The sequence below is a fragment of the Phodopus roborovskii genome, unplaced genomic scaffold (assembly GCF_943737965.1).
Source record: "Phodopus roborovskii unplaced genomic scaffold, PHOROB, whole genome shotgun sequence".
In the NCBI taxonomy this organism is placed as follows: domain Eukaryota; kingdom Metazoa; phylum Chordata; class Mammalia; order Rodentia; family Cricetidae; genus Phodopus; species Phodopus roborovskii.
Window position 1 is genome coordinate 15797367 of NW_026126541.1, and position 12088 is coordinate 15809454.

The window sequence follows — 12088 nt, forward strand, 5'->3', positions numbered from 1 at the left end:
TATACATTTCTGATATTTGTACTTGGACTCACTCCTTTCAAAGACATGCTTAGTGATTCAGTTAAATTAATATACTTGGGATGAACATATAATAAAGTTACATAAATCTGTCAACCACCTGGTTGTTTTCTTTTTGAAAATTAACTAATTACATTTTATGCTGCATAATATTTATATAGCACAAATGGTAATTTATGGTAATTCAAGACATACAATGTATAATCAAATCAGGATAATAAACATTTCCTTCTCTTCAAATGTAAGTTGTTTCTTTAACATTTTTTTGTTGCATTAATTAATTTATTTGTGTATGTATGTGGGCATGCATGAACTTAAACCAGTAGTGGAGCCACTGATTCCTGGAGCTTTCTATTTTTAGTTTTGTGAGAAATTTCCATATTGTTTTTATGATTGTCATAATTTATGTTCTTTGTAACAACTTTCTTTCGGGGTTTTGTTGTTTCTTTTATTTCTTGGATAACAGCAATCCAAACTGGAAGAGGTAAAGGGAAATGAGGATATTTTAAAGAGTTATCTATATTATTTTTTAGGCATGTGTATTTAGTTCATCTATATGTATGCACATGTGTCTGTTCTCTCTCTCTCTGTGTGTGTGTGTGTGTGTGTGTGTGTGTAGGTGCTTGCAGAGACCAGAAGAGAGCATCAGCTACCCTGGAGTTCTTTACCACTGAGCCATTTTCACCTTTCATGGCTGAACAGCATTCCACAATGTTTTAATACCATAAGGTTCTGTTTTGTTTGTTTGTTTGGATTGACTGAATTGTTTAGCCATTTAGCCCTTGATTGGAATTTGGGTTGCTTCCATATCTTGGCTTGTGAGAATGATAGTATAATTCACACAGGAGTGCAGGTATCTCCGGGAGTGGGGTCTTTCAGTACTTGAGTATTTTGTTTGTTTTATTATGTGCCTCACTGACCTCAAACTTACTATATAGCTGAGGTGACCTTAAACTTATTATCTTCCTGCCCCAACCTTCCTAGTGCTGGGATTGCACACCTATGTTTAAGTGTGTGTGTGTGCATGTGTGTGGGGGTATGTGTGTGTACACGTATACTGGTTTTATGTATCCATGCATGTGCCCGTGGAAGCCAGTGAAGGATGGTGGATGTATTCCTCAATCACTTTCTGGCTTAGCTTCTCAATGAACCTATAACTTGCTATTTGGAGTAGACTGGTTGGCCAGTGAGCTCCAAGGATCCCCCTGTGTCTGCCCCACAACACTAGGGTTACAGGTGTGTGTGCTCATGCCAAATGCTTTTACTTTATTGGGGTGAGACCCCAGGATCTCTACACTCCAGGTACAGGGCCATGTGATCATGCCCAGCTTTTTATGTGAGTGCTTGGAATTTAAACTCAGGCTCTCAAGCATGCACAGCAGATGCTCTTACCCGCTGAGCTCTCTGAAAACAGGAATAAAGATCCTGTGACCCCTGTACTCTGAGTCCTGGCCATGTGGATGACACTGTCAGCATGGGATGGATCCTCACCCCATGAAACCACATTAGCATCACCCTTTGTTTGCAGTTGCTTTTTAGGATCAGGAAAGTCCTTGGGTTTTTTCCTTTCCCAAGTTGGAGGTTTAGCCAAGTGGCATCTTTCCCTGAGGGCAGCCTTCCCTTTATTCCAATGCAGATCAGGCCTTTCCTTATCTCATTCAGCCCAATCGGTGGCTACAACATAAAGTTTCCTGGTGCTCTTTTCTTCTTTAAATTGTACTTTTTTTTTCCTGCATCATTGATCTTTTTCGTTGTAAACCGTGAGAGTGATCACTGATAATCATATGATAGAGTTAATATGAGGTTATCTTGGAAACTCCTCTGCCAATAACTTACTCTTTGTCTTTAAAAAATTAGTTTCAGGCAAGGTCTTAGGACAAAAAAAGCAGCCATAATTCTTGTTGAATGTCACAAGAATCATATCTAGCCGTTTTGAGTATTGCTCCTTCTGAAACCTCTTGTGCTGGGTCTCCTCAGTCTACATATCTCTCAGCACTATTGTTTACTAGGATGGACAATTAAGCTCTGATGAGAATGTTCAACTGCTTTCCTAATCCTAAATTCCAAAGTCTTCCTCATTTCAAAACACAATACACCCCACTCCTGGTACCAACTTCTGTCTTAGTTACTTTTCTATTGCTGTGATCAGACACCACAACCATGGTAATTTTTTGGATTTACAGATCTAGAGGGATAAGAGCCCATCATGCTAAGGAAGCTAGCCAAAAGCAAGCATGGTGGCTGGAGCATAAGCTAAAGGTTCACATCTTAAACTGCAATGTGGTGATATATTATTTGTGATACATTAAAGTTTTCCTGAAGATTCAGAAAGCAAAGTCAGCCACAAGCCTTAGAAGCCAGCACACACCTTTAATCCCAGCATCCAGAAGCTAGGAGGTGGTGGTACACACTTTTAATCCTAGAACTCAGGATTAAGAGGTAGATTGATCTCTGTGAGTTCAAGGCCACTAAGATCTTCATGAGATTGAATCAGTCTTAAAGAGTAATAGATCACACTCCTTTAATCCCAGAACTAAAGGGGTATAAAAGATAGGAGCAGGGTCTTCAATATTAAGTAGGAGGCATTCATTCTCCAGCCACACTGAAGATAGGAGCATTCAGTCTCCAGCCATGCTGAGGAGAGCTCATGGGTCAGCTCTTTCAGCCTGAGATAGAGGTAAGGATTTGTGGCCAGCTGCTTTGCTTTTCAGACCTTCAGGCAAGCTTTAATAAATTATAAATATATCACTACACTGCAACAGCTAAGTCTGGCCACTATGGAAAAAAAAAAACATGGACACTTCTAAATACTTAAACTAGAACTTTCACACGATCCAGCAATATTATATCTAGGTATATGCCCCCAAGAATCACAGCTTACTATAAAAGTACTTGCACATTAGTCACAATAGCAAAGCCATAGAATCAGCCAAAGACTCCATCAACATGGATAAAGCAAATGTATATAAACTTCATGGAGTATTGTTTAGTCGTTAAAAAGAATAAAGCTGTCATTTTCAGGAAGACAGCTGGAACTGGAGATTACTATGTTAAGTAAAATAAGCCAAACAGAAAGGTAATTGTCACATTTTTCTCACATTTGTGTAGGAAAGGAAGGGGGAGATGAACATGAAGCAAAGGGCCTGGAAGGGCACAAGGACCATTGTTTACAGGGCGTGAATACGAGCCAACTATGTATGTACAGGTATGAAAATGCACAGTGCAATGCCATTTTGTATGCCAACTTAAAATCATGTTTGGAAAACGGTAGTTTAACTAATTTTTGCATCAACTCATCATATTGGCTAGTTTTGTAGCAATTTTACATATGCTAGAGTCATCTGAGGGGACCCTCTATTGAGATCTGTAGGCAGGCCTCTAAGGCATTTTCTTAATTAGTAACCAACCCATTGTGGATGGTGCCATCCCTACACTGGTGGTCCTGGGTTCTATAAGAAAGCAGCCTGAGAAAGTCATGGGGGGCAAACCAGTAAGCAGCACCTCTCATGACCTCTGCATCAGCTCCTGCCTCCAGGTCCTGCCCTGCTTGAGTTCCTGTCCTGAGTTCCTTCAGTAGAGAGCTATGATGTAGATGTGTAAGCCAAATAAGTCCTTCTCCCCAGATTGTTTTGCTTATTGATGTTTTATCACAGCAATGGTAACCCTGACTAGGACACTGGATATGCTACTTCTAGAGTGCTTTTAAAGCAAAATTCAGACCTGCATGTGTCAGTTTCTAAGCAGAACAGCTTCCAGTCTCTGAGGTGACTGTTTCTGGAAGCTTTTTCATGCTGTTGGGGACAAAATGATCCATTGATTTTCATGCTGTAAATGTGAGATGGTGGGATCTGGACCAGTGACCTGATCACGGTTGAGAAGAATAAGTAAGTCTGGAAGGAGTATCCTAGCGCGGAGCGCATTGGTTAATTGGGTTTCTGATTAACTATGGGTTAATGAGAAGATACTTTTTGTCTGAAACCTCTCTAAATTGCCTCAGTCCATTTCCTTGCTATAATAAGTTGCTTAATGAACATAATTAAATCTCCTCTTACCGATTCAGCATCCTGCAGGGTCTCAGGATCATCACTCTGAACACGATATGTAATTCTATCCTGCACTGTAGCTGCAGAAGGTTTCACATGTTCTTACTTAAAAATGTAAACACAGGCTGGGGATGTGACTCAGTTGCAGAACACTTGCCTGGCAGGCAGGTATCCATGGCATAAGTAAACAAATATTAAATTAATGAATCTATGGGATTTGTGTCTTTCAATGTATGTAAATTTATCTTAGATAAACAAAAAAAAAAAAAAATGCCCGGAATAATAGACCAATCCTGCATTCTGCTGGGACTTCCACATTCATGAAATTTAACACCATTCATAAAGCATTTAAAAAAAGAAAAGAAAAAAACCTAGAACCAAGAATAGCAAAGGATGTTTACGGCCAGTGCTAAATGCAGTCTGCTAGCCGAAAACCCAAACGCCCTGTTGCTCTGTTGAGTTGCCACTGTACATTGGTATAATATTCTGTTCATTTCTTTCCCTCCCCCACAAAAATGGAATCCTTCTCAAAATGAATTATTCAAGAATGATTATAAACCCCACTAAAACACCAGCTCTATGGGGCAGGGGCATATGTCCGCTTCATTCAGTGATATATTCTCAGGACCTGGAATGCCTGCCCCTTATAAGACCCCTTAATAAAGACTAAGGGCATGAACAAATAAGATGAAGATGAGATGTTTATTAGGCACAAGGTAACGACTTTGGAGCACGCAGCAAATAAACCCATGGCCTGTGTTTTATATCATGTGGCTCTACATTAAACTATTGGACATTCATTAGGACTGGTGATACTTGCATACAAATTAATGTGTGGGCTGGGAATACAGCTCAGTGGTAGAGCACTTGTCTAGCACATGCCAGGCCCTAAGTTCAGGTCCCAACATTGAAAAGAAAGCAAACACACACACACACACACACACACACACACACACCCTGTTTTAGGGTTTTTATTGCTGTGAAGAGACACCATGACCACAGCAACTCTTATAAAGAAGACATTTAATTGGGGTGGCTCACTTATAGGGTCAGAGGTTCAGTCCATTACCATCATGGCAGGGAGCATGGTGGTATGTGGACAGACATGGTGCTGCCTAGGTAGCTGAGATTTCTACATCTTGCAGGCAACAGGAAGTCAACTGACACACTGAGCACAGATGCCACTGCCCACGGAAAACATCTGCTATCATTTCCTTATTCCTTGGTGTCAGCTGGTTTCTGAACACACCTAATAAGAGGCTGCCATGTGCCCTGGAGAGTCTGTCCTCTGGGGAGAGATCCAGCTTTCTGCACTCTTGAACTCTGGTGTCTGCTCAACCCACCCTCCCCTCCTCCGAGCCAGCACTTTTGGAGCTGAGGGAATGACAAGATGCTGGAGTGACTGGACATAGACCGTGCAAACGAGGGGACTCTCCTGAGCCCCTTCGACTGGAAAGAGCCGTCAGGGAGCAAAGGGGCGAAGAACTGGCTGCCAGGTGAATAGTGCAGAGCAGGGGTGACTGGTGCAGAGCAGGGGTGAATAGTGCAGAGCAGGGGTGACTGGTGCAGAGCAGGGGTGAATAGTGCAGAGCAGGGGTGACTGGTGCAGAGCAGGGGTGAATGGTGCAGTGCAGGGGTGAATAGTGCAGAGCAGGGGTGAATGGTGCAGAGCAGGGGTGACTGGTGCAGAGCAGGGGTGACTGGTGCAGAGCAGGGGTGACTGGTGCAGAGCAGGGGTGAATGGTGCAGAGCAGGGGTGAATGGTGCAGAGCAGGGGTGACTGGTGCAGAGCAGGGGTGACTGGTGCAGAGCAGGGGTGAATGGTGCAGAGCAGGGGTGAATGGTGCAGAGCAGGGGTGACTGGTGCAGTGCAGGGGTGAATAGTGCAGAGCAGGGGTGAATGGTGCAGAGCAGGGGTGACTGGTGCAGTGCAGGGGTGAAGTAGTGCAGTGTGAGGGGTGAATGGTGCAGAGCAGAGGTGAATGGTGCAGTGCAGGGGTGAATGGTGCGGTGCAGGGGTGAAGTAGTGCAGTGTGAGGGGTAAAGTAGTGCAGTACAGGGATGAAGTAGTGCATGGGTGAAGTAGTGAAGTGCAGGGGTGAGGTAGTGCAGTGCAGGGTTGAATCATGCAGTGCAGGGGTGAATAGTGCAGTGTGAGGGGTGTTTTTGTGTTTTGACACAAGGTCTCACTATGTAGCCTTGGCCTGGAACTTGTTACATAGACCAGACTGGTCTTGAACTCACAGAGATACACCTGCCTTTGCCTCTGCCTTTTGAGTGCCACCACACCTGGCACTCAAAAAAACCAAAAAAAACCTTAGTTGTTCATTTTTTCCTCTCTGAACATAACTTCTTACTTATGTATTTTTAATTTATATACTTCTTGTGTGGGAGTGCACATGCAAGAATCAGAGGGCAACTTGTGGAGATCAGTTCTCTCTTTCCATCATATGAGCTGTGGGGTTGAAGTCAAGTCTTAAAGAGTGATTTAACCTACAGAGCCATCTTCCTTATCCTGAAGAAAACCTTCAGCTCCTGCCTGGCACATTGATATCATAAATCTTTAGCACAAAAACATAAATCAGCTGGTCAATTGATAATGAGCTTCCACCCAAATCATTCTGGCCTTGTCCATCAGTTCATAAGGCAGTCTCTTGCTTAACTAGCCTTTTCAGCTAGAGTGGCCAGCAGTATCCTCAGACCCACCTATCTCCACCCACTTTACTGGTGTGGTAAGACACACACAACCATGACTTGCCTTTTTTCATGGGTGCTTGTGAGCAGAGTTTTTCTCAGGTGCTTAATATTAATTACATATGCTCAGCCAATAGCTCAGGCTTATTACTAACTAGCTCTTACACTTTGTTAGCCCATATTCCTTATTTATGCTCTGTCATGTGGCAGTACCTTTATTAACATAGCATGTTTATCTCCTGCTCCCTTTGCATCTGGCTGGTGACCCCAGACTCCACCCTCCTTCCATCGTTCTCCTAGTGTGGCTTCTCCTGCATAACCTTATCTGCTCAGCTATTGTCCAGCCAGCTTCCTTATTAAACCAATCACAGGAACATATATTCACACAGTATAAAGGAATATTCCACAGCAGGACCTGAGGATTTGAATTCATGTCCTCATGCTTGTTTAGCAAGCACTCTTATTCACTGAGCTGAACTTGGGTCTCCTTCAAGCTTGCACAGACAGTGCTCTTACTGACTCAAACATCTTCCCAGTCCCTCCTCCATTCTTCTTTTAAGTCCTGTGACTATTCACTTTCTCCAAGCCAGAACATTGGCGTCCCTTGTCTTGGCTCTATACCTCAGTGTGACTCTTGGTTTTACTTTCTAGTGTTCTTCAGGGGTTTGGTTTCTATTCTCACCTCAGTGTGCCTCATCACAAGCTCCATAGCCTGGATTGCTTTCTCTGTGCTAGGGATGTCCCACTCAATTGCCTGTCCTGCTTCCCAGCAGTTGCATATGCTATGATTTTGGTTTGTTTTGGCTTGGCTTGGCTTTTTGAGACAGTCTCTTTGTTTAGTCCAAGTCCTGGAAATCACAACAGAGCCCAGACTGACCTCAGGCCTGAATCAGGGTTCTGCCTCAGCCTCCCCAGTGCTGAGGTCACAGGTATGAGCCACCACACCCAGCTAGAATTGCATCCCTGGTTGCTTCTACGACATCTCCTCTTAGATGTCTCACAGGTGCTGTTGGAAACTCTTCATGGATCTCCTGCCCCTGAGATGAAGTCAAGTCTGGTCTTGCCATATGAAAGGATAAAAAATGGTGAAGAGGGTACCCTAGGTGGGCCCTTCCAAGGTGTGCTGCTAAAAGAACAAGCCATAGGCCACAGAATCAGTGCAAGAGGTTTACTGGGGTGGGGGAGGGGAGGTGAAAGTTCAAAGGCCTTCCTAGAGTGGGAACACAGAGAGAGGCACTCAGACAGACACAGACAGACAGACAAGAAGAGCAAGAAGAGGGGACTGACTGGTGGACCCTTTTAATGGTGACACAGAGTCATCTGGCAGCACCCAGCTCCCAGTGCCCCTCTGCTAACACCATGACCTTGGATCCTTCGCGGACTGGGCATTTCCCAGATTAGGTCTTTTGCTCACCTCGAACCACTCTTTTTACTTCCACCATACTTCGTCTTGAGAGCCGAGACTATACCTCAAAAAACAAAACCGAAGATGCACAACAAGAAGGAAAAGAAATCACGCCTGGTACTGGTAACCTCCACAGACAACTACCCATGGATCCTGGAGGAGAACCTCCAGCCACCTCTTTCCTAAACCACCATAGTCTCTAACTACATCCTAAACATTTGTCCTGATACCCACAGATGAGTGTAGTTCTTGCCCCTCATCGAGAAAGCTTCTTTTTGCAACAGATGGAGATCGTTATAGAAAATCACAACCAATCACAATGCAGAATTGTGGAGCCCAGTCCCAGTTGATACAACTACAACACAACACCCGCACCTAAGGCTCAGGGACCATCGTGAAAGATGGTTAAAGCCAGAGGAACGGGGAATTTGATGTGAGATCATATCCCAGAGGAATGTCAGAAGCTACACCCATTAAGTCTACCGGTGTGACTGCCTAAACATGAGCTGAATGAGGGGGGCACCAATAGACATGCGGATGTGGGTATGGGGAAGCCCCCAAAGCCCCAGTCCTATACAAAGGGCTACAGGCAAGTAAGGAAGGCTGACAGTGGGAGGGAGTCTTCCCCAGCGAACAGCGCCCCAAATGGGTATCCAGTACCAAATGGTCAACCCTGAAAACACACACATGCAAGTAGAGTTACACAGACCGAGACGAGGCCAGGAGCTAGAAAGAGGCTGAGGAGGGGCATATGGGAGGATTTGAAGAGATGAAGTGCAAGGAAGAAAGGATGTAATTATATCATAAGCCAAAATATAAACATGGTTAAGAAAAGGTAGCATCTTGTCACGCAGTCAAAGCTAGCCTGCAGCTGACTATGTAGCCCAAGCTGGTTTAGAATTTCTGATCTTTCTGTCTTGACCTCTTGAATGCTGGGGTTACAGGCATGACCCACCACGTCTGGCTTCCCAGGAGCCTCTCACTTGTTTTCTTCAGGTCTCTAGAAGGTTTAGCAGGCTCTCTCCTCGTACCAGATCCCATCTGAGCTCTGTGTGGTTTCTGTCCGGTGACCTTCCTTCTGCCTGTATCACATGCTGTCTGAGCAGAGACCACGTCTGTCTCATTCACTGTTGTCTCCCTAGTGACAGGGCACAAGACAGATTTTCAATATGTATGTGATCCTGGAGCTTGTTACATAAGCCACAGATGAAAGATGCTTAAAGGTCCTTTCTTTCGGCAATTGATATGTATTCTAACAAAGACTTTCTGGCAACAGTGACCAAGCATGGGATTCTGTTTACTTCCACAAACAAGTGGCCAGTGATGGGACTCAGTATTTTCGGAAGTGGAGAGTAACGAGATGGTAGGTCACCATGGAAGGGTTTGTCCTGCAGCCATCCCCAAAGCATGCTGTGCAGTTACTACTGCCACCTCTTAGTTTTAAATCAAAGTCAGGAGTGAGCCAGGAGCAAGTAGAGATGAATCCAGTTTCCTCCTAGCTCGGTGCATCACTGGCCTAGAGAAACTCCGTTCTCTGTTCTTCATGACAGGTGAGTATTCCAATGTGAGCTCATCTCCCCGAGAGAGAGAGAGACAGACAGACAGAGAGACAGAGAGAGAGAGACAGAGAGACAGAAAGAGAGATAGTGAGAGAGAGAACTAAAAGGCAATGCAAGTCATCATTCTTTACCACTTTCAGATGCAATAAAAGTGTTCTCAAATGTGGAATTGAAATGAACTGACTGTTGCCATGTTCTCCATGATGGAAGCCTATGAGAACAACCATCTTTCTCCTCACCTCCCTCTGCTTCCTTCCTCTTCTCTCTCTCATTTCTGTCTCTCTCCCTGGGTAAACAAGGTAGGGTGGTTTTTTTTTTTTTTTTTTTTTTTTTTTTGCTGTGCTTGGGATTTGGAGGCCCCGGGTGACTAGAATCTAATGTAATCAGATGAGTGGCCCTTGTGCAGTGGACTGCCTGGCCCTGGATCCTGGGGCTGTAGAGGAATAACAAGAACACCCATGTGGAGGGGCAGCTGCATGTAGTGTTGAACCCCCAAGTGCAGTGAGAATGACGAACATTTGATGACAGGGGCATATTCCAATGGTCCTGGAAGGGACTAGAGCCTTGGGCTAGGAATGTTTCCACTGAGAAGCCTCACAGGAGGCTGGAACTGGAGCAGTTTCAGAACGTTGGTTTTAAGAAAGTGTCTCACTATAGCCTGGGCTGGGCTGGAACTCCAGATGCTCCTCTCTTCCCCTGGGGGGCTGCTATTACAGAAACACACCTCTACATCCTGTTCTAGTTAGGGGATTCTAAATCCAGGCATTGAATCCAAAGCTACCAAGGTGGGTGTACTTTGACAGTTTGATAGTTTGATTTAGAAACACCAGCAAAGAGCCCTTCTCTGGTTCTCTGGCTGAGGTCCTATGATCCGGAGGGCAGGCTTGTTGAGACTCTTCTCCGGGAAACTTACTTTTCTTACTCGTTATTATAAAAGCAGAAATTAAGCAAGTAGTTTTAAAAGCCCTTTGGGCCTGGGCTGTGCCTTTTGCCACACTCTTGTAAACCGCTGGTAAACATTTCATAAGCCAAGTTGGCACAGGGCTAATTCCGCTCTGGGAATGGGCAGATTCTGACGAGCAGCCACTTTAGAGCCAGAAGTCATGACTGGAGATGGCCTGACCTGATTTGAGGGCCATGGGTACCTTCTACATTTCAGAATGAGCAGGCCACTGGCTCAACCCTGTGCAGACTGAGCCTCATGGCTCTTGTGCATGATCTTGTATGTGACTCACCTTGCACTGCAGAAACCAAGTGTGGAAATCCACTTACCAAAGACAGGCTCTTCCTAGTTGGCCAAAGTTGATATTGTTCTGAAAGATGAATCTGAAGTCACTCTGATACTGTCTGTCCTTCCATTTCTTCTGCTCCGTTCTTGACTCCTCCTTCCCTCTAGCCAAGCAGGTACAGAAAAACAAAGCAATAACAAAAAAGAATGGAAATTTCTTCCATCTTGGGGGGAGGGGGAAGAAGAAGAAATCAGTTATAGGGAAGAAGCCAGTTATTGCACCTGGAGCCTTGGAGTCCTGCTACCATTTCATGTTAAGGGGGTCTGTGTCCCTTCACAAGTCCAGAAGCTTCTTCGAGCTCTTTCTTTGTCATTGGTAACCACGCTGAGTGGATAGTCCTTTGATCTTTGCTCTTGTAGAAGTGGCTCTCTGAAATGTCCTGAGACCTACAAGACTGACCCCAACCAACAATCTGAGCAAAAGTGGAAAGGCTACCTTAAATGCTCTTCCCTAATAATGAGATTGATAACTAACTTATATGCCATCCTAGAGCCCTCATCTAGTAGCTGATGGAATCAGATTCAGACACCCACAGCTAAACACTGAGCCGAACTCCTGGAATCCAGTTGCAGAGAGAGTGATAAGAAAAGGGGGTCAAGACCAGGCTAGAGAAACCCACAGAGACAGCTGACCTGAACAAGGGGGAGCTCATGGACCCCCAGACTGATAGCTGGGAAACCAGCATTGGACTGACTCAGAGCCCTGAACGTGGATCTCAGCTGGAAGGCCTGGGCAGTCTAAGGGACCTCTGACAGTGGAACCAGGATGTATCCCTGGTGCATGAAAGGACTTTAGGAGCACATTCCCCATGGAGGGATACTCCCTTAACCTAGAGGTAGGAGGGAGGGCATAGTCCCTACTCCAAATGATTTGACAGACTTTGATGATCCCTCCTGGAAGGCATCATTCTCCCTGTGGAGTGGGGGGGGGAGATGGGAAAGGTGGAGGGTTGGGGGGCATGGGAGGGAGGGTGGGAAAGAGAGGGAACTGGGATCGGTATGTAAAATAAGAAAAAAAATATATATACACATATACATGCATATGTGTATGTGTATATATTATATAAACAAAACAACAAAA

General features: G+C 44.8%; 1 protein-coding gene across 1 annotated transcript in view; it reads right to left on the minus strand.

The window, feature by feature from the left end:
* The window catches only part of Wnt8b (Wnt family member 8B), a 41745-nt gene extending 35609 nt beyond the window's left edge, over positions 1–6136 (minus strand). Inside the window, exon 1 of the mRNA XM_051200029.1 lies at positions 5405–6136. Coding sequence (XP_051055986.1) covers positions 5405–6136 — 732 coding nt within the window. The remainder of the gene's footprint in view (positions 1–5404) is intronic.
* Positions 6137–12088: the final 5952 nt, after the last annotated feature.